Source organism: Chlamydotis macqueenii, chromosome 3, assembly GCF_036417535.1.
Source record: "Chlamydotis macqueenii isolate bChlMac1 chromosome 3, bChlMac1.mat, whole genome shotgun sequence".
Classification (NCBI taxonomy): Eukaryota; Metazoa; Chordata; class Aves; order Otidiformes; family Otididae; genus Chlamydotis; species Chlamydotis macqueenii.
In genome coordinates this window covers 23737268-23761357 of record NC_141558.1, presented here as the reverse complement: position 1 = coordinate 23761357, position 24090 = coordinate 23737268, and the positions used below count along the sequence as shown (strand labels likewise).

Below are 24090 nucleotides of genomic sequence, written 5' to 3'. Positions count from 1 at the left end.
GGATGCTTAACACTGCAACTGGTGTCTCCACAAAGTTGAGATAGCATTGATAATAAAAATATTTCAAACCAGACACTACATGCATCATAGCTTTCTGATTTACTCTCTCATTTTGTGGACATATGGCATTTAAATTTTTTAATACTAAAGGAAATTACTAGGCAATACCTAACTGCTTTTTGATGTAATTAAACTTGAAGTTATATAAAAGTAACTTGAAAGCATTAAACTAAAGGCATTGTGATATTAGAACAATAGAGAAACCAGTTTTAGTTACAAAACTCAACACTGAATTTGAACATTCAGTGTTACTTAGAAAAGTCAAACATGTTAGATGGGATATTTCTTAAGTATTTTTGGTCTCTTGCTGATGCGAAAATTGTGCTTTTGTAGTCTCCGTTCATATTGAACTACTCTTGTTGGTAAAATAGTATAATCACAGAAGTGTGGCTTATTGCTTTATAACAAGGTAGGAATGAGTTCATTATATGTGCATTCTTAACTCATAGAATCATAGAATGGTTTGAGTTGAAAGAGACCTTAAAGTTCACCTAGTTCCAACCCCCCCTGCCATGGGCAGGGACTCCATCCCCTAGATAAGGTTGCTCAGAGTCCCATCCAGCCTGGCCTTGAACACTTCCAGGGAGGGGGAATCCACAACTTCTCTGGGAAATCTGTCCCAGTTCCTCACCACTCTCATAGTGAAGAAAAAAATTCCATGTGTATGTCCTGGCTTGTATGTATGTGTACTACTTCAGAGATGTTAGGTCATTCTGTTACCTTTTTAGAAGACAGATGTGGAATGGACAGAAAATGCAATTGCAAAACGTTATGTGGTTAAAAATAAATGTTATCCTTACTTATTTTGTAGCTGAGTGTGGCGGTCGAATTCATGCTGCTATATCGGGGCGTATTTTGTCCCCTGGTTATCCAGCACCATATGACAACAATCTTCATTGCACTTGGATTATTGAAGCAGATCCAGGAAAGACAATAAGGTATATGCTTAATTTCAATATTTGTTGTTGACTTCAGTATTTTATAAATTATAGCCTATGCCTTATATTCTCACATTCTTCTACACAATTTTTTGTTTATTAACTCCTCCTTACATTAATAAAGTTGATGCTTGTTATGCTGTCATTTATGAGTGCCATTCCTGTAGGGAACCTGGGTATCTACATTGTGTAGGGGAGACCTACGTATCTAATTCAAAACTGTGAATTCCATTAGATAATATGGCCTATAAATCTTCATTGTGGTAGAGTGGTACACTGCTATGCCTTTTTCTAGCTGTAAACAAGCTGAAGTGCCAAGCTGTCAATTGTGGTTTCAGAATTCTTCCCTTGAGTCATTGTAATGCAATTCTTTTATACCTTACTGTCACATTCAAAATAATAATTTGTTTAAAATAAAATATAATTATTCAACACTATTTCTTAAATACATTACCTCAAGCAGCTGTAAAGTTCTTGACACTCTGCCAGAAGCATTCAGACGTTAGGCATCTTGGACCTTGTTGGGTATCCATTAGGAACTGTCTTTTTGTCATGAATATTTTGATCTGATGAGGACTTGACAATTAACAGCAGAAGTAGAGAAAACTAGTGATATAAAGCTTTATTTACAGCTCTGAAGGGTTTTTATTGTCTGTTCCTGCTCTCTTCCATCATATCAATATTAACATATATACCATTTTGAATCATGTATCAGACTCTTTCCACATAATCGTTTGAATAATAAGGCCTGCAACATCTCAGAAGATATTGAGAATAATAAAATTTGATAAAAAGGATGAGATTTTAATAAGAAGTGTGTACGGGACTGAGAAAATGCTTAATAGATAAGGACTGGAAAATTTCTGCACGTAGAGTAGGCAGCATAACAGAAAAGGGAAGAAATCAGAAGAATGCAGAAAACGAGGGAAACGCAACTGGTGACTAATGCAGGAAATAAAGGTACATACAAGAACTGAATGATGGAATCTACAGCTTTTATGTCTATAGTGATTTATGGAAAGACAAAGAATTCAAGAACTCGGGCAGAAAGAAATTAGTAATAAAACAGGAATTTCTAAACAGTTTTTCCTCATCATTTTGACATACTGATAGGAAAGACTATCATACTTTGCTCTTGATGTATACCTAAATCACTCAAATGGAAGGAAAACCAGTATTTAAAGACTTTTTCAGCTCAGTTTTGCTGTAATAACAAACAGATTCAAAAACTTTGAAATGGCAAGTTCTGTTCAATATTCAAGCTAGTTTGCTCGCTCCTAACAGGAAGTTGCACCAAAAGCAGGAATGTAACAAAAACATTTAACTTCTAACCAAGTAAAATCAATTAAGATAGGTAATTTTATCTTCTGTAATTTTAACATAATTCATTGATACTAATATGTTTGATATGCAACAGAGATTTCCAGTAAATGTGTTACTTTAGAATAATAGCTATTCATTTGTTTTGAAAAAAAAGTTAGGAAATAGCAAGTTGTTTCATTATTCAGTTTGTGTGGACAACAGTTTTAGCTGATCACTTAATTTTAAAAAGTAATAATTTTCATTTGGACAAGCAAAAGAATATAAGCAAATGGCAAGTTATTCAGTGGGAGGGTTTTTTTTCCTTTTTTATTTTTAGTAACCCTGTTTCACTAAGCCAAATAATGAATACACTCCATCATAGGTGATTTCAATGCATCATTTACATTTAAATTGCAATTTTCAAATTGATGATTTCCAATTAATGACAAAAGTAATGAAGAAATATCAACACATAGCTACTTGAAACAAAAGTTTTCATATTTACCTATTAGATTTCTTCAGTGTTAAAAATGTGAACAGTCAGAACTTGAAGTCAAAGCACATATACAGGAAATCTGTGATGAAATCATAGTTCTTATCCCTTAAAATATCTATAATAAAAGTAAGCTAATTCATAGAACAAGTACTGTATGTCCTATAATGTTTGTAATTCAGACATTTATAGAACAGAATAGCATCTCCTTTACAAGATCAACTCATCCAACAGTAAAAATGGATAACTGCAGCACCACCAGTCCTAAACAGAATCTCAAAACTATGTATGATTTGAGAATGATTGCTTGGAATTTCATGTAGTTGTGTTAGAGTAATGTACAGTGCTTTTACTTTGTCTTTGCAGTCTGCATTTTATTGTTTTTGACACTGAGGTTGCTCATGACATCTTGAAGGTATGGGATGGGCCTATTGAGAGCAGCATACTTCTGAAAGAATGGAGTGGCTCAGCCCTTCCAGAGGATATTCACAGCACTTTCAACTCCTTAACATTACAATTTGACAGTGATTTCTTCATCAGCAAATCAGGCTTCTCCATTCAATTTTCAAGTATGTAAATATTTTTAAATCTCAAATACAATCATTATATGCACTATTTGTATACATTATTCTTATATATATATAAACAATTTATTATCTTACAACTTCCTCAGTTTTTAAAAAAGATATTATGTTATTTTAATTATTTTATGTATTTATGCAAATATCTGCAACTAGGAAGAATTTTTTTATTTGCTTTGAATGTTTAAGTTTTCTTATTCCTTGTTTTGTACAGCAACCACATGCCAAGCATTATCTAATTAGCATTACTTAATAAAGTAAAAATGGGTTTGCACATACATAAGTTTTCTTCTGCACTGATCGTTTTAAATGTTCCCACCAGTGTTACCTAATAAGTTTTCTTCTGCACTGATCGTTTTAAATGTTCCCACCAGTGCTACCTAGTAATATATTATATTGTACAAGTGGTCAATATGGTTGTTCTGGCTGAACTACGACAATGGTAAAACTAAGTATGCAGTTTTTCTATGGTATTATAACTGAAGTGTTAAAGACTGAGGGTAGGACTGCAGGGAGACTATATTAATTGTCTTTGACTCAGGTGTTGCATCCTTACATATTTAGAGATAACGTACGTAAGTGTATTTCTGCTCAGGAACATAGGAAAACTATTAATTAATAAAATGTATGAGAGTAGGAGTATTGTTTAAAATCTTATTTGTTGGTGTTGTCATTACAAAGTAGAGGGCAGTAATAAGCTTTCAGTCATTATTATGTGCATGAAGAAATATACTTTGAGGGTTTCCTTGTCTCTAAACATTGCCTTTAACATTTTCCTGCTTACTTAATTTTACTTTATTTTTTCTGGATATTATACCCTCCAACCATAGGCTCTTTCATCATCCCTAAGATACCTAGTTAAAAATATGCAAAATTAATTAAAGACAAAGAGTAGAATAAATGCTTTGAAAATTTCTGACTAATGTGCTGTTTAATATCACACTTTTCAAGTTGTTTGAAGAAAGTTAGATTTTACATTTGTGGAAATTAAGGGGTTTTTTACTCTGTTAGGATTAGCAAACACATTTTATGTCATATTATATAAAAATATTTGTCACTTTATGCACAGATTTTGAAAGGAGGAAAATACTTAAGCAGTTAAACTTGTCATCACATTCTTTGACCTTCAGTGATACTTATAGTAAGTAGGAGAAAATGTATCGCTTTAGGAGTGAAGAACTGGTTTTTGTCATCTTAGTATAATATCTGCTGGGTGCATTCAGTGATCGTGCTATCAATTGCAGAGTATGTGTTACTGGAATTAATTGGAATTAGTGGTGAAGAACTGAATGCCTCAGCTGAAGTAAAGGGAAAAGGATATTAAAAATTCACCCTGCTTGACAAGTGGAATGTTTTATTATTTTTTTAATTGTAATGAGTAAAAATATTATTTAAGGAGTATCTTAAAGTAAATGTTAAATTATTTCATCCAAAAATCAGAGCTGAGTTTTAGTCTGCTTGAGGCAATGGGCAGACCACTGTGGCCTTGATCTGTAAAGGATTTAAACTAATTAATCTGTCACTAAGTCAGTATCTTTGCATGCTTTAGTACTTATCATGTGTTCAAATTGTAGGTGAGCTTGTAGCAAAGCTGCGCAGAATATTGATATGTCACCATTTTAGTAGTTTATAACTCAAGAAATAAGTCTTGAGTTGCTTAAACTTTTTTTATGGTAATTGCAGAAGATGTAGATGTTTTATTACAAGTTCTATGGAGAAAACTGCTCAAGTTTTGTCTTTTTGTCCCTTGAGGGGTTTTCAAGTGTTGCGTTTATTAGAGTATTTTACTTAAATATTAATTGCAATCCAAGAAGTGAACTTCGTATCAGAATTGCACAGGACTGAGAAATCTTCAATAATCTGGACCTCTTACACACTCAGCTTCTGTGTTGTTATGCAATTGTGTTGTGTCTATGTCAATGAATATCCACTTATGGGATCATACAAAGGATGTACATCTGAGAGTATCAGGTCAAATGAACAGCTTAAAGACAAAGCATTAAAGTGCTAACCTTCAGCTGGAGAATTTGTTTCACTGTGCTGTGAATGTGCTCTTTACTTTCTGTACTTGGCACTCCAGAATGTCCTTACTGCATCTGCCTAAAGAAGAGGTGCTGTGAAAAGACATTATGAGGTAGATCAGAAAATATCCCCTATAAATTACTTACTATTGATTGTAAATGTCATTAGAGGCATTTTTAACGTAAAAATATAAGTGGCTGAAGCTTACGAAATGTTTCAACACTATTACAAGTGCCTTTTCATGCCCACTCAGCTCAGCATGTAGAGCGTGAGGACACGAACTGACAAGAGTGATTATGTTAATTGTAATCAGTCTAATGCTTTTCATTAAAACTTAATTACCACTTAATCATGCATAAAAGGACAAAAAATGGAGTTCACTGTACCTTTACTCTGGGGGTTAAATACATTTAAACTACGTAATACATTTAAACTACGTATTACAAGCTAGGGATGTCAACCAACTCTTTCTGTTCACGATATGAAAAGTGAACACAAGAAGGGTATAGGAAAATTTTGTATTTGGCTTCTTTATTCCAAACAAACAAAGTAACTGGCAGCAAAAAAAAACCTTCCTAAGTTAACCATAAAAGGAAGTTTTCTAACCTAGCTTAATTCTGTCCTATATGTATAAGGGATAATTTTCCCTCTGAAGTTGCCTTTTTATCAGCTATAGGTCTAGATATATGAACATACACTAAATCTCAAACTTCTGAACATCTAAGGGTAGATAAGATTAATCCTACTTTTCTTTTCACAGGTGTCTAGTTCCCTTTGAGATGCTGTAAGGTATCCTGGCTAGGCTCATCTGCCATTCCAGAAGGTCACACACTCCTAAGTCTTTGGTCATGTCTTCCAGTTCTGTGCAGATACCTTGAATATTGTAAGGCATCTCGAATGAGACTAGCCACCTATGTTGAAGCAGATCGATCTTGCCCTGAATGTTTAATCTTCAGCTACTCTAGACTTCTAAAAGCATTTGAATCCCATGGTAGTGGATAGTGCATTGTTTTTATTGACCTGAAGCTTATTTTATTGAAAGATTGTTTATATCTGATTTATTTACTTGATATTTAATGAAACCAATACAAGGGGCAGATGATAGGAACAGCACTGGCAGTTGCTAGTCATAATATCATTCTTACAGACTCAATTAGCCTTATTTTCAGAATATCTAATAGTTCTACCCTTACAGTCTAGCCTTTTTTCTTGAAGTAAATTCTCGGCTGTTGGAATTTACTTCAAGAACAGTATCTTTTTCTTAAACTAAGTGATACATTCATAGTTCCTCAGCTGGTTTAATAGATTTTGTTTGTCAAGGCTATAGTAAATCAAAGGTTTATTCACACTCTTATAAAGGAAAAAAACAATTTTTTTTTTAAATGTCTGGCTTTTCTGGAGTCAGGCCCATCTGTGATAATTTCCTGTGTCTATCTCTGGTTCTATGGCATTGTTTATTTCTCTTAGTCATAGTATTCTGTAAGCATATACTTTAATAATATACCTACGTCTGCTTTCATGTCAACAGAAAGGTTACCTATTTTTGCCAACACAGAAAAATTGGCAAAAAGTTAATAAAGTAGTAAAGATTTTTTCTCAATTTATTTATAGTATTTATATCTTAGTAGAAGAACTTCAGACACTCCATTAAAAGCAAAGATACAAAATGAAGGCATTTATATAATTGGTTTAGTCCAATTTTGGGGTTTTTTTTTCTGTTGTTTGCTTTCTCTCCTGATAGTTTTAAAATCTACTCTTGAAGTAAATGCGGATATAAGCAATGAAGAGTAAAGATCCCTGACTAAATCTTTACCTTAGCAACACAAGTCATCAGTTATGATAATAAAAATAAACAACTTATACCGACCGGTTAATTAGAACAGTTCTTTGGAAATTATTGTGTCTGATGCTGACACATCTGTTGATATCTTACTTCCTCAAGAGCTTAATCATCAGCAATTTTGTGTTTGGTAGTTCCTAATGACACTGGGTTTAATCTGATAAATCTGTTTAGGCAATGGTGCCTGCTTCTGTCCAGTTTTGTAATTCCACTTGATGATTTGTCTGCAGCAATTCTTAAAGTAACTGCGTCACCTATCTTGAACTGTTAGAGTACTGTTGTCTTGTAATTTTGTTTTTCTGAGATCGCTTTTAATCACTGGCCTATTGGCCTGAGCTACTAAATTTACATAGTACAAGCATTTTCATGACAGAGTGTTCATGACAGTATTCATCCTGCAGTTGTTCCAGTTTGATTCACAGTTAAGTTATCCTGAAAAGTGGGTTAGCACAAATATATTTTAAAATAAATTTACGTGTGCGTAATCACATATCTGCCTTGCTAACTAAATTTTGAATTCAAAGAAAATGAAATCCATTAAGATATCCCTTGTTAAAATAAATAAAAAGACATAAAACACAAGAATACATCATTCCCTTTTAAAGTCTGTGATGTAATAAATGTTGCATTGCATGCTCACAATAACACAATTTCAACTATGTTGAAGGCATCCTCAGCGTCATAGGTGGTAGCAGTTCTTCATTTAGTTCTTGTGGAATTAAGCAAAACTGAAGCTTGCAGGTTACTTCAGTTATCTGTAAACTTGTGAGCCTTAGTACTTCAGATTTAATGAAAGAGGCTGTATTAGCATTTGAGTTTCTTTTTTCTTTACATTCTTGAACAATGTAAGATATTTAAATATGTGGTTGATGCTAATTTGCACAGTTCTTAGTCTGTACATTTATATATATATTACGTGAGACACTTTTTAGAGAGAAAACACTATTCTTTCACATTTGGAAATGTTTATTAGTCTGAAATCACTGCAAATCCTATGTACAATGTCTCCGCTTTGATATGCTAAAATCCGTTTCAAACCTATTGTGCAAGCATAATGCACTAAACAGAGGAAGCTTGTGCCTTGCCTGCCATTTACAAGCCTAGCTCCTGAGAGGTCTTCATTACTTTTATAACCATGTCGAGTAGAAAAAAGTGTCTGCAGCACAACATTACAACAAATGGCTTACATGATTGTTTACCATAGACATAGTAAAAATAGTATTAATGAAGGTGATGCTTTTTTTCTTGAGCTACAATAGGTTACAGGCTAAATAAACTTATTAAAAAAAATGTCCTTCAGATGAAAGATAAATTAGGCATAAATCTAACATATTGCTCACAAGGGTACAGACACACAAATGTACAGTGTGTCATATTCTCAAAAACAATCTCCTATTGATTTTCAGTGAAGTTTTAAATCAGCTTTGAAAATGTAATTTGAAGGCCAAATCCAAAATAAGATCTAAAATGGGATTCTGAAAGATTCTTAAATTAAAACAGAGAGACTTAACATAGTGGCTGTCAAAATATGGAGGTCTGAAAACTCTCTGGCAATCTGTGGTTTCCCCAGCTGCGCATTCTTCTGACATCTACTTCTAGTCCCATCTTTTGTGTACACAGAAACCTGTTTCAGTCTAAGCAGATAAGACAGTAAAAGATAGGAAATCTATACAGACTGTTACTCTAGAACCCACTGAGTATCATGTAGCTTACTGCGTAGAACACGTGCAAGAACTGAGAAGCAGCAATTTAGTTCTTTTCCAGCTTAATGGAATTCAAATCCCCTCTCCTGTCTACTCCAATTTAGGCACCTATTTTTTTTCAGTCATTTCTTAAGTCTGACTATGAAATTTGGTTTGATTTAACACCTTTAAGTCTGGAATGTAGTTAATGCTTTCTCTGCTTTACAGCATATATGTTTTAATTGTGTTCACGTTCAGATTCCTGAATTAATCACCTTTTTTTTCAAAATTGCATATGGCAATTTTACATCACAGCATGAACATGGCCTGTCTCATAAGTTAGATACTAATTGTATGTCTCTATATTAGTGTAGAGGTTGAGAAGAAAAAAACCTATTATAAAAGAAGAGTGATAACAGAAGAACTGGTGATTTTTAGTGTCTGGATTACTTATCAATGTCTATAACCTCTATACCCTTTAGATATTTGCACAATACCAAGTGAAGCAACAGTCAGCTTGTAATTTTCATGGAGTTACAGAACCTCTTGGGAATCTTGAGAAGTACAACAGTTCAGAAAGGAGACAAGTTAAAAGTTGACAATCTGTCTAAACGTCCACTTTTCTAGGTGACATATCAGTGCTTAAATGTCTGATGTTTTGTTTAATTAGGATGAAGCGTATATGGCATGATAAAAAGGTTGTTAGTTTCAAATACATAAAAAAGCTTCTGAGACTGTAAGAAGAAAAGTGTAAAGAACATTTTGGTGCTTATTAAACATTTGTGGTTGTTTTTGAAATTTAGAACTTTGTGTATAAGAAATTGAGATTAAGAGTGAAATTAATGTTAAAAGGCATCAGTCCTTCGAAATTGGTGCATGCTTGACAGTCAACATGGGAAAAATGTTGTTGCTGAGATATTATATTGCATAACCTTTTAAGGACAAAATGAAGATATTTAGAGATTTGTTAAGAAAAAAAGACACTAATTAATGACAGAAAAGGGCTTACGCTCATATACTTGAAAGAATCATAGAATCATAGAATGGTTAGGGTTGGAAGGGACCTTCAAAGGTCATCTAGTCCAACCCCCCTGCAAGGAGCAGGGACATCCCCAACTAGATCAGGCTGCTCAGAGCCCCATCCAGCCTGGCCTTGAACGTTTCCAGGGATGGGGCATCCACCACCTCTCTGGGCAACCTGTTCCAGTGTTCTATAACTCGCATCATAAAATTTTTTTTCCTAATATTCAATCTAAATCTACCTCCCTCTGTTTTAAAACCATTACCCCCCGTCCTATTGCAACAGGCCCTACTAAACAGCCTTTCCCCATCTTGTAGGCCCCCTTGAGGTACTGGAAGACCGCTATCAGGTCTCCCCAGAGCCTCCTCTTCTGCAGGCTGAACAGCCCCAACTCTCTCAGCCTGTCCTCATAAGAGAGGTGCTCCAGCCCTTTTATCATCTTTGTGGCCCCAAGAAATATGATTATTTAACAGATGTGCATGATAGTGATCCCTTTTTTAGAGCTGTTATTGTCTGTCAAATAAGGAATAACTTAGGTCATAAAATCATAGAATCATTAAGGTTGGAAAAGACCTCTAAGATCATCAAGTCCAACTGTCAACCTAACTCCACCATGTCCACTAAACCATGTCCTGGAGTGCCACGTCTACACGTTCTTTGAATACATCCAGGAATGGTGACTCCACCACTTCCTTGAGTAGCCTGTTCCAGTGCCTGACCACTCGTTCACTGAATAAATGTTTCCTAATATCCAATCTGAACCTCCTCTGATGCAACTTGAGGCTGCTTCATCTTGTCCTATCACAAGTTATTTGGGAGAAGATGCCAACACCCACCTCCCTACAACCTCCTTTCAGGTAGTTGTAGAGAGCAATGAGGTCTCCCCTCAGCCTTCTCTTCTCTAGACTAAACAATCCCAGTTCCCTCAGCTGCTCCTCATAAGACTTGTGCTCCAGACCCTTTACCAGCTTTGTTGCCCTTCTCTGGACATGCTCCAGCAACTCAATGTCCTTCTTGTAGTGAGGGGCCCAAAACTGCACGCAGTATTTGAGGTGTGGCCTCACCCCGCCCCTCGAGTACAGGGGCACAATCACTTCCCTACTCCTGCTGGCCACTTTATCCCTGATGCAAGCCAGGATGCTATGGGCCTTGGCCACCTGGGCAAATTGCTGGCTTATGTTCAGCCACCTGTCAACCAGTACCCCCAGGTACTTTTCCACTGGGTAGATTTCCAGCCGCTCTTCCCCAAGCCTTTAGTGTTTCAAGGGATTGTTGTGGCCCAAGGGTACTTGGCCTTGTTAAATCTCATACAGTTCACCTTGGCCCATCGATCCATCCTGTCCAGATCCCTCTGCAGAGCCTTCCTACCCTCGAGCAGATTGACACTCCTACCCAGTTTGGTGTCTTCTGCAAACTTCCTGAGGGAGCACTCAAGCTCCTCATCCAGATCACTGATAAAGATATTAAATAGAATTGGCCCCAGAACTGAGCCCTGGGGAACATGGCTTGTGTGACCAGCCAGCAGCTGGATTTAACTCCAGTCACCACAACTCTCTGGGCTCAGCCATCCAGGTAGTTTTTAACCCAGTGCAGGGTACACCTGTCTAAGCCATGAGGCTCCAGCTTCTCTAGGAGAATGCTGTGGGAGATAGTGTCAAAGGCTTTGCTGAAGTCCAGGTAGATAACATCCACAGCCTTTCCCTCATCCACTAGGTGGGTCACCTGGTAATAGCAGGAGATCAGGTTGGCCAAGCAGGACCTGCCTTTCATGAACCCATGCTGGCTGGGCCTGATCCCCTGGTTGTCCTGCACATGCCAGGTGGGTGCACTCAAGATTAACTGCTCCATAATCCTCCCTGATACTGAGGTCAGGCTGAAAGGCCTATAGTTCCCTGGATCCTTCTTTCAGCCCTTCTTGTGGATGGGCATCACATTGGCAAGCCTCCAGTCACCTGGGACCTCCCCTGTTAACCAGAACTGCTGATAAATGATGGAGAGTGTCTTGGCAAGCTCCTCTGCCAGCTCCCTCGTACCCTCGGATGAATCCAGTCCAGCCTCATAGACTTGTGGAGGCCTATAACTGCTTCCTTCTGGAATATGGTGGGGTTTATTCTGCTCTCCATCCCTGTCTTCCAGCTTAGGGGGCTGAATAACCTGGAGGTAACTGGTCTGGCTATTAAAGACTGAGGCAAAAAAGGAATTAAGTACCCCAGCCTTTTCCTTATCCTTGGTGGCGATGTTCCTCTGCCACATCCAATAAAGGAGGGAGGTTGTCCTTGGCTCTCTTTTTGTTCTTGATGTATTCGTAAAAACATTTTTTGTTGTCTCTTATAACAGTGGCCAGACTGAGTTCTAGCTGGGCTTTTTCCTTTCTAATTTTCTCTCTGCATGACCTAATGAGATCCCTGTACTCTTCTTGAGCTACCTGCCCCTTCTTCCAAAAGTGGTAAACTCTCCTTTTTTTTCCTGAGTCCTAGCAAAAGCTCCCTATTGAGTCAGGCCGGTCATCTTCCTTGCTTTTTTGTCTTATGGCACATGGTGACAGCCTGCTGCTACACCTTTAAGACTTCCTTCTTGAGCAATATTCAGCCTTCCTAGACCCCTTTGCCCTTCAGGACTGTCTCCCAAGGGACTCTCAACCAGTGTCCTGAACAGGCCAAAGTTTGCCTTCTGGAAGTCCGTGGTAGTGGTTTTGCTGACTCCCCTCCTTACTTCACCAAGAACTGAGATCTCTGTAATTTCATGGTCTCTAAGCCCAAGAAGGCCTGCAGTAATATGGGATGTCAGGTAAATTGTCAAGAGTGGCGCCTAGGAAGTGCTTGTGTAGTACTCATTAGCAGTGACAGACATTAATTATTGGATTGAGGCTGATAAATTTTGGTGGAAGAAAGTCCACCACTGTCAAAAAACTTGTCATGTCTTTTACTTCATTTACATATATGAACCATCCTAAGATAAGAAACATACTATTTCGTAATGGAAACAAGGTCAAACAAATTTGAATAATGAAATAATAACAAAGCTCCTGTGTCTGTAGTGTGATAAATATAATAATCCATTAATTCTTATATAGAGTTGTTTTACAGTTTCTATGATTTTTCTGAATGACCATCTGTTTGCTAAAACATGCAGAAAAACATTTTACTGATCTAAGATGTTTGTTTCTCATTTTGCTCATTCTTTTTTTCAACCTTTCTGTCTCCTGAAAATTTATAACACAGAAGAAAAAAAAAGAGTTTTCCGGTTGTGCAGCTTGGTAACTGTTTCAGTTTTGCAAATGTTTATTTTCTGTTGCTGTTTCTTATAGTGGTATAGTCTTTTGGTGTGGACAGAAGCAGGAGATACAGTTATTACTACAGAAAATTGATTACCCGTAGATGATAGTCACAAAGGTTGCATAGTGATGGTAGTGTTATAGATCTTTTCTGTTATGAAAGCCTTTGGTTGTACCATTTGAAATGAGCTAACAAAATAATTTTACTGAAATATTAATATTGCCTGCGATTGAAACAGAAAAAAAAATGAAAAAAAAATCCCAACTCTTCCCTGGAAATAGAGTTGGGAGGATCGACTGTTGTTGCTAACACACATCACTTGTAGGAGGTATGGAAGATACTGGGCCCCTGTATTTAAAACAAGAGAAAATTATTATCAGGCGTAAAGAATTAGTATTTTATGTTCTTAGTCTTTTTTGGCCTGTAATTTGTAACATTATCCTAAAACTCAAGTAGCTGGAATGCTACATACTGCTCAATATACAGAAAAACTTAGTCACTGCTTTCCCAGAGAGTGTTGGAGAACAGTGCAGTCAAATATGATAAGTAACAGTAACATTAGCTCATCAGCCAACAAAGAGGTAAAAAAAGGGTTTCTAAAATGGCATATATGCTTTTAATAAATTACATCAGTTTTTATTTGAATGCTCCTCATTGACCTGATCATGTCTTACAGACTTTAGAGCAAAATTACACCTTGAAAAGACATCAGATGTAGAGTTGAGATGGTTATGAATCAGTTTGAGAATGAATCAGTTGTCTGATGTGTGAGGAGGCAAGAAAGTATACATAGTTTCCTCCTATATGTAGTCACATTTTTCAAGGATTATGACTTGCAGTACCAGAGGTGAACAGAAGGATGCAGTGTATCAGATTTTTCTAAAAAGCCTTTCATCTGGATTCAAGAAGTTTAAACTTGGTTGAATGAAGATTATGAAAGTGGTACAGAGACTTGTAGTTACACATCAATATCATTAATGGTGATTATGATACTGAGTTTTTTACTTCTTATTTTGGCTTTTGCTTACAATTGTGGCAAGTTCTTTGAAAAATACTTATCTGAGTGGAGCAGCCTGGAATGATAGGAAACAGTGCAATTCAGGGACATAGAGACAATAGTCTCTAGATGGGACCTTCTTTCCTTGGGAAGACCGCAATGTTTAATGTAACTCAAGATGTTGAATACCGGAAGCCAGTAGAAGAGAGCTGTCATCTTCCACAAAACCATAGTGGATGTAGATTTGTGTACCCACTTTCTGGATGATTACTTGCTTTTAGTCGTACAATACTGATTGTTCGGCTCAGTTTAACATTATTTTATTTAATTTATTAATTATTTCTAGAATTTATTTATATAGCCATTTTTTTTACAAAGCAAAATCCATATCCAAACTCAGGAAACTGAACATAAGTGAGATATTTTGCTTAGATTCAGACTGAGCGTGCTCTAAGAAAGTCATTGCTTGCCCCTGAAACTGGAACTTCAGGGCTACATAAAATTGCTATTTGATTCAGCCAGCTGGGTGAACATTGCATTTACATGCTGCAATTTAAGACTATAAACCAATGTTATTTATATTATGATATTCACCCTATTGCGCAGAAGGCATTGAAGTGTATGAAGAAATTTGTTTTGATAACCAGAACATTAAAGTGAGAAAAGGAGTTACTAGTTCTTTTGATGCATTAACTGGATTAAAAAAAAAAAAAAAAAAAAAGGAGAGGGAAAAAAAAAAACAAAAAGAAAAGCTTATGTTTGTTTTTGTTTCCTGTCAGGCTATATTTTATACTAAGGAAACTGGCAGGAAGTCAACTTGAAAATGATATATGTCAGTGGGCAGATTCTCATGAAAGCAGAGAAACAAAATGCCTTCCTGTATTAACTGATGAGTAAATAACATTGCCTCTTGTTGGGGTGCTCATGTAAAAATATTGAGCTTTTAATGATGGATATTTAGTATCTACACCTTAAAGTTTTCTTTTCATCATTCCCTTACAGCTTCTATTGCATCAACCTGTAACGATCCCGGGACACCACAGAATGGCTCTAGATATGGAGACAGCAGAGAGCCTGGAGACACTACCACCTTTCAATGTGACCCTGGCTATCAACTTCAAGGACAGGCAAAAATTACATGTGTGCAACTGAATAACCGATTCTTCTGGCAACCTGATCCTCCTACATGCATAGGTAATAAAATAAAATGTTAATGTTTAAGATTAATACAGATCAGATTTCTTGTTCAACTAATACGGGTATGATACTCATGCTGGAGTGATGCTCTTTGCAGAACCCAGTTATTTCATACGGTTACTGATAGCCTCATTCTCAAGATTAACACTATTTTTGGATGACATTTTCTTACTCTATTCTATTCTTTAAACTTCACACCAGTTTAAAATTGAAAAAGTCTAATAGAAATAATTAAATAGAAGAGATGATTTGGATATAAACCAGTTTTCTCGTTGAAATGATCTTGGTAGAATGGTCTTCTGTGTAATAATTTAGTGACATAAACTGCAGTCCATTATTTATTCTGAAAATTTTCTGAATTCTTGTATGGATTAAACACTCATCCTGTGCAATCTGTAGGAAGCTAAAAGTATTTTTTTCTGAGGCAGGATGCTTGTTGGGAAAGGTAGATGCAGAGAAGGGGATCCAAGTGACAATGCTGTTGAAAGCAATAGGCTATATTTCCGTAACACCAGTAGAGAGTAGGAGGTAGTCTTTCTTTGAAACAAGTTTTGATTCTTGGTTCCATAGTCCTGTATAGCATAAAGGTTCCTCTGAGGTCCTGGTCAGTAGGCAATAATTACATGCTTAGAAGTCTTGTTGAAATGTATTTTAAGGATATCCGTATAGCTAGTCTATGATTAGAATTAGTCAACATATATAAAAAATTATCTGCTAGGTATAGTAATTTTTTTAATCTTTATGATTTTGTTACCAATTGATTTATAGTTAAACAAAGACTTATTTTAATGATCATAAAAAACAGATACAATACAGTTTAATAGCACCGGAGTAAGCATAATGTGTTTTCTTTCTACAAGCCATTTTGGAGATGTGCTTTCCAAAAGAGCAAATCCCCAAACAATTGCAGTCCCACTGTTCCTCTAAAATGTTTACAGATATCTCAAAAATACTGGGAAGGATTCAGGATAATGCAGGATAGTGTCTCTAACTCCCTGTCATCTAGTAGAATTGGAGCAGCATAAATTTGAACATTGTCTTTTGGATACCTTGTGTGCAGTGTATAAATAGCAGTATGAAAATGTTTACTAAACATACTGGGATTATTAACAAATTAAAAATATTCAAATACAAATAAAAAATCAAACAGATATCTGGTGCATAAAGGTCTAGAAGATTCATAGTCTTTCTATAAATACCAATTATAATTAGTACGTATTTCTTTGCAATCCAGTAAAAAAAAAAAAAAAAAACACAAAAAAAAGAAGGAAATAAAGACAGAAAGAAAGAGATAATACCTTTTGGAAAAAGTACATACATATTGTTATTCTTCCATATACTCAAAGTGACTTTCAAGGTAATAGCAGACTAAAGTAATCTTTACTGTAAACATGACAATAGTAGAAACTTTAAGAGTTCTGTAAAGCCATTGTATGTTATTTTAAATGGTACCATAAACCCCTTATTTAGGTATGATGACTTATAAATAAAAAATTATTTACATTTAATAACTGTGCCACTCAGTACTCTGAACATTGTATGACTTCCATTCCTGATTGTTTAATTTTTTTTGCTTTATTTGTACTTTATAACCTTGATCATTTTTGTCTCAAGCTGAATCATCAGCACATATAAGGAACACATGAAACATTCCTGTAACTGTTATTTGTGAATAAAACCAAAAAGAAATTAAAAAAAAAAATCACATTCTGGATCAAGAATAATAACAAAATACTGAAACTACAGGCACAAAAAAAAAACCCGGTTACATAAATATATTAAATGTTTAAATAAATAAACAAACAAATAAATAGTGGTTAGGGGTAAAAAAAAGTTTAGGTCATTTTCATAAATACCACGATGGGAATGTCTTCATTGATGTTTTCAATTGCATTAGGAGCATGGTTTCCATGTAAATTTTCTTGCTCACACTTTAATTCACGATTTTCAAATTTCTTGATGTTTTTGAATGAAACTAAACTGCAAAATGTGTTCTATGAGTGCCTCTGATGTACTCCAGACACTAGTGAGCATTCAGTCCATTGAACAAGATGAGAAATGACCTTAAAAAAATCCTTTTAAAAATATTTAATGCAGATTTCAAATCCTTAGTACCAACTATTTTGCACCACAAATATGTTCCTATCAGCATGTGTGACTTAGTAATGTAGATGCAGCCCGTGCTGTACTTTTTAGTTAGACTATGTGATTATCGTCTTTGGAAGTTGGATTATCTGTTTAAAAGTAAAATTCAACTTATGGTAACTAAATGAATATATTTGATTTTGATTTGGGTAATATCTTTACTAAGTGAATCAAACTGTTTTGTGTCACATCTACATTCAAAAGAAACTACATCCTGAATCCTGCCTTTGAGCTTTCACAGTTCTTAAAGTACTTCCAGCACGTAAGAAATACTTCAGCTCAATAGAGATGGGACAAAGTAACAGCAAGAATATACGGGACTTCCTGTTTAACATCATGTGTTTTTTTTTTCCTGTAGAAAGAGCTTTTCTTGTGATTCTTTTGAATAGGAGCAGAGCTCACTTTTTTTTTTAAGGAAAATACAAAAATGTTTGCTAGGTAGAAGTGGGAAAGCTCTAGGAGCTTATTATGTTATTATTATGTTCGGTAAATGTAGAAGTCAATTTGCTCCTATTTAACAGCTAATATGTGCTTGTGAATTTAACATGTGACCATATTCCTATTTCTTTTTACATTGTGACAGCTGCATGTGGAGGAAACCTGACAGGCCCAGCAGGAGTTATTTTATCACCTAACTATCCACAGCCTTATCCTCCTGGGAAAGAATGTGACTGGAGAATAAAAGTAAACCCTGACTTTGTCATTGCCTTGATATTCAAAAGGTACCATTTCTAGATGAATGCCTAAGGATTTTAAATATCACATCTAAAAATGGGATAATTTATAACTTTTTAAAGCTTCTCATTTTATTTTCTGGAGCATGCATCTAATATGTGCTGTGTCATTGCTTCCAAATAACGTAAAAGAATATAATATAGTTATATGGCACTTTTGATATTGAATATATTCCTGAGCAACAAAACTTTTTGTGAAATGATTGATTTACATTGTAGCAGAGACTTGAACTGTAATGGAAACTCTATCTGTAACTGAGTTCTTAAAGATTTTTACAAACACAGGCTAAATACACTTTGCTTGGAGTGCATAGATCAGGAAAAAAAAAACTGGTCTACTCAGTCAAAAGATGATGATGTCTTATAATTTTAAAAAAGTTTTGTTACTCAGTGTTCCATCATCAACCTGTATTTGTTGCACATATTTTTAACACAAATTAAAGTACAGGGATATAGTCATATTCATGTGTTCAATTTATCATTTCTATTTTAGTCAGGCCTATATAATCATATTAACTTGCTATATCTATGGTTGGAAATGTTGGTTTGGTTTTTTTTTTCTTATTTTGATTCTCTGGCCTCAGTGTGATTTTTAAGCTAAGAATGGTAACACTGTTGTTGACTTCAGTGGGATGGTAACCAGTTCTGATTCTTTTAGGAAGAGATGATGGCATGTTCAGAATTTTGTTGTGTAATATTTGCACTCTTTTTTTTTTTAAAAAAAAAAGAAAACCAAAATCAAAACAATGAAACAAAAAACTCAGTTTCTTTTGTTGACTGATTCCAATATGTTTCCTAATAAAATACTGATACACAATAAATTAAAGAATCAAAGCCTAAGGTACTTGAAATTATGTAATCAAGAATATAATAATTCTGTTTGTCAGATATTTGATGAAATAGCATTGAGGGATGAGAATAGTTCTCCACTAATTACACTCTTGAAAATGTCACGGTAGATGTGATAAGCAGCATATTTCTGTGGACTGCCTAAATAATCAGCTCAAATGCTCTATTTCAAGTAAGATTAAAGAAATTTATAGTTACTCAGTGTTCAGGTTTAATTGTGAATTTTATTTTAAGGAATAGAAGTGTGAGCAATATAATGGAATTTGCAATTTATGCTATACTTCCAGTACATTTTACAATTAATTGCAGTCCAGTAATATACACTGGACTGGCTAAATCCTTCCTAAATTTCGTATTATTTGCTAGAAGTTCTTAAATTCTCCAGACAGAAGTCGTCTTTAGAAATCTGAAAGAAAAGGTTATGCCAGAGCTTCCTAGGCTTTTGGCGCTACCTTTTAGAAAACTATTTGATATTGAAGAATATTCGTGGAAATTCATCCATCTTCTGACTGATGGTGATATAGGGCCTTTTAAAGTGTAGATTGTGGGGTTGTTAATTTTATAAATATTTTTACAAAACTGCAAAAATAAAAGGAATTGGAGTACAAATTAAGAAGGAGGGGAAAACCAACACTGTTACTTGTATACGTATGGGTATCAAACAGCCAAAATGGAAAACTTCAACTACTTTAAAAAAAAAAAAACAAAACTGTATTTTTTGTATAAGTGGATCATAAGAGTAATATGGATTCAAACTTAATAAAAAATGTACAAATATATGCTGGTAACTTTGTAATAGAGAAGCACATTGAGATAGTTTATAAATGTATTTAATGTTAGAACACAAATAACTTAATGCACTATCTCAAACCCCCTCTGATTTATATGAAATTTCAGTACTGAAGTAACTCTATCTATGCAATCAGAAGCCTGGTTCTAACTCCAAGGTTTTTTTATATAATAATAGAATCATAGAATGGTTTGAGTTGAAAGGGACATTAAAGATCATCTAATTCCAACCCCCCTGCCATGGGTAGGGAGACTGTCCACTAGACCAGGTTGCTCAAAGCCCGATCCAGCCTGGCCTTGAACGCTTCCAGGGATGGGGCATCCAGAACTTCTCTAGGCAACCTGTTCCAGTGCCTCATCACCCTCACAGTAAAGAAGTTCTTCCTTATATCTAATCTAAATCTACTCTCTTACAGTTTAAAACCATTACCCCTAGTCCTGTCACAACAGGTCCTACTAAACAGCCTCTCCCCATCTTTCTTGTAGGCCCCCTTGAGATACTGGAAGACCTCTGTAAGGTCTCCCCGGAGCCTCCTCTTCTCCAGGCTGAACAGCCCCAACTCTCTCAGCCTGTCCTCACAGGAGACGTGCTCAAACCCTCTGATCGTTTTTGTGGCCCTCCTCTGGACTCATTCCAATAGGTCCATGTGCTTCTTATGCTGGGGGCTCCATAACTGGACACAGTACTCCAGGTGGGGTCTCACCACAGCAGAGTAGAGGGGAGAATCACCTCCCTACACTTGCTGGCCATGCTCCTCTTGATGCATCCCTGGATGCAGTTGGTTTCTTGGGCTGCAAGCACACGTTGCCGGCTCATGTTGAGCTTCTCATCCACCAGCACTCCCAAGTCCTTCTCCTCAGGGCTGCTCTCCATCCATTCTCCGCCCAGCCTGTGTTTGTGCCTGGGATGACACAACCCAGGTGCAGGATTTGTTAAATTTCATCCCATTGATCATTGCCCTATGCTGCAATCTATCTAGATTCCTCTACAAGGCATCTTATTCTTCAAGAGAAGTAGCATCTTCTTCTTCAGTAGCATCTCCCAGATTCGTATAATCAGCAAACTTGCTAGTAGGGGCTTCAACTCCTGCATCCAGATTGTTGATAAATGTGTTCAATGGAAATGGCTGTAGAATTGATCCCTGAGGAACACCACTGGTGACCAGTCAGCAGTCAGGCGTAGCCCCGTTCACTACAACACTTTGAGCCCTGCCCTTCAATGAGTTCTTCAGCCAGTGCACTGCGAACTCCCTCATCCCACAGCTGGACAGCTTGTGAGGGACAGTATCAAAAGCCTTACAAAATCCAGAAAAATTACATCCACTGCCTTCCCTTCATCCACTAGGTGGGTGACCATATTGTAGAAGGAGATCAAATTAAACAAGACTTTCCCTTTGTGAACCCATGTTCATTGTGCATGATAATTGCATTGACTTGAAATGCCTTTCAATAATACCCAGTATAATTTTTCTAGGACCTGAGGTTAGACTAACAGGTCTGTAGCTCCCTGGGTCTTCCCTCACATCCTTCTTGTAAATTGCAATAGTTTCCAGTTAGCAGGGACCTCCCCAGATTCCCAAGACCTTCTGTAGATGATCAAGAAGGGTAATGTTTCTTTGACATCTGCAAAATCTCCTGTCTTAACATACTATTTCCTGTTCCTTTTATCTATTTTTTTTTCATCCTTCGGCAGTATGCTACAACTAAGGCATGTACTATTCTCAAGGAATTGGCTTTGAGAAGACAGCAGTGTCTGCATAGGATGAGAATGTGGGCTGAGAATAGAGGGATACAATATATTTGTCAAATCTCTCTCAAGAGAGATTGAAAACCATTGCCCTGTACAATTTGCTTTTCCTTGGTTTTGGTCTTTAGAATGATATTTGTTTCAGCTCTTCTAACTCTCAACTGAAAATTCTCTGTCTTAGCAAAAGTTTCAAAACATTTTTCTGGCTTCTCTTACCTCTTTAAAATAGGGCATAAAATATTATTCATTATATGAAGACATTTCCATTTGACATTACTTAGGAAAATATTTTCTTCTGACTTGTTAGCTAAATATATTTTTCCTTTTTGTCTTACATGATTTGAAAAAGTTTGTGTCTAACAGTGCTAATTGATGTAATAGAAAGAAAAACAGTTGACCACCACACTTCAAAAAAAGCCAAATATTTGTTTATTTTGTTTTACAAAGGTAATTGTAAAGAAAAAAAATCCACTCACTTGACTGAGTCGTCACTGGTTTTTTTTTGATGTAATTTTACTTTTATTTTCTTCAGTGTTCATAGTATATCCTTTTATCTATCTCTGTATAAATTTCTCATATAAAAGGCCTGATTTTATCTTTATGTTTTCTCAGAACTCATCTCTAATTCTTCTGCAAGGCATTCAATTCATATTATCTTCATAATTGCTTTGTATAAATATATAAATGTCATCAAATATGACATAGCATAGATGGTTTATTGAGAAGAATAATGATAATTCACTTTAATTTATCATAATTCTCTGACATAATTTGGATATGAACAAAGGCAAGTTCCAGGATAGTGGTCTTTCCCTATGAAAGCATCTTGTTTCTAAAATGGTGAATTTGTGTTTGTAATGGGCAGATTTAATATCATCCAATTTAGTCAACTGGACTTTTAATTTAAGCTAGTTGTCTGAATCATTCCTGTGGTTGCTGGTAAGAGGCAGCCTTTTTGCAGCAGGTAATTCATTCCATCTTGAGAAAGATGTTTAAGATAGGTGGGAGGATATGCTTCTTTTTCATTGACTGTAGACAAAGCCTGCATGATTGATGCCCTGTTTGTAGATCTTTTGGAAAGATGAACATGCTCAAATTAATAGTAAAGAGAAGTCCATTGAAAGTTAGTAAATTTTCACTGGGAATCATATTTAAAAAGACTTTTATTTGGAAAAGAAAAAGTGTTAGGCAGAAGATCGGTACCTACAATCACAGTAGTGTTTAACTCATGAAAAAGAAATTAAGACTTAATTATCTTTTTCCTTTATTTTCAGTTTCAATATGGAACCCAGTTATGATTTTCTACATATTTATGAAGGGGAAGATTCCAACAGTCCTCTAATTGGCAGTTTTCAAGGCTCACAGGCTCCTGAAAGAATAGAGAGCAGTGGTAACAGTCTGTTTCTGGCTTTTCGCAGTGATGCTTCTGTTGGAATGTCAGGATTTGCCATTGACTATAAAGGTACTGATCTCACCATAATCTGTGGAAACACAAAGGGAAATAAATGTTATTTAGTATTTATTGAGACTCAAATGTGTTTACTTCTAGATGTACTAATACTGAACTGCCAAATACCTCTTTGCCTGTAAGTTTTTAAAACTATTTTTTGTAAATGTGCAGAGGAACACAGAAGGCTTGTTTCATGAAGTCTCTTTCACATTACGTATACACATTTTCATCTTCCAGGAAAAAAAAAAAAAGAGCAGAGATAGAAGATGCACATCAAAAGTAGCATTTGGAAAAGAGTTGTGGAATGATGGAATTGTCTTACCCACTCAGAGTGCCTGACTGCTGCTTCTTCCTTGCTGATACCTAGCAATACATTTTCCTTTCCACTTTGTTGTTGATTCTACATATAGATTTTTTAATAACTACTGCAGGACAGTATTTGCATTTTTGGGAGGGGTACCTATTACTAGCCAGAGAGTGGATTAAGCTGACTGCTTATTGAAGACACACGCACGCACACACACACACACACACACACACACACACACACGCACGCACACACTTCAAATGCTAGTTTCTTTTTTGTTGTTGCAGATGCTGTCTCTGGCTTGATTGTTATCTCAGCTGGTATTTATCAAGCTGTTTTTCATCATCAGAGGTGCTGCTTCAGCTTCTTTTTCTTGACAGTGGAAGCAAACCACATTAATGTACATGTGAGAAATGAAGGAATAAAAATATCTAAAGATACATGGAAATAACATACCAATAAAAGACAGAGAGGTTAAAAAGAACTATTAAATAATCTTTAAATTTAGTTTTCGTCTTTTGTCCATTATTCTCTATGTTGGTAAGGCTTTTCTTTCCAAAGTAATTATCATATTGCCATAGATTAAATCAAACTCTGTTTGTTCCTATCTAAACTTGAAATATATAAATAAAATGGGAATATATTTTGTTCCAGGAAGTCT

General features: G+C 35.6%; 1 protein-coding gene across 1 annotated transcript in view; it reads left to right on the top strand.

Moving 5' to 3' along the window:
• Positions 1-24090, top strand: part of CSMD1 (CUB and Sushi multiple domains 1) — a 1203024-nt gene that overhangs the window by 985277 nt on the left and 193657 nt on the right. Inside the window, exons 25-29 of the mRNA XM_086744017.1 lie at positions 872-998; positions 3160-3362; positions 15214-15405; positions 18137-18275; positions 22947-23134. Of these exons, the coding sequence (XP_086600143.1) occupies positions 872-998; positions 3160-3362; positions 15214-15405; positions 18137-18275; positions 22947-23134 (849 nt within the window). The remainder of the gene's footprint in view (positions 1-871; positions 999-3159; positions 3363-15213; positions 15406-18136; positions 18276-22946; positions 23135-24090) is intronic.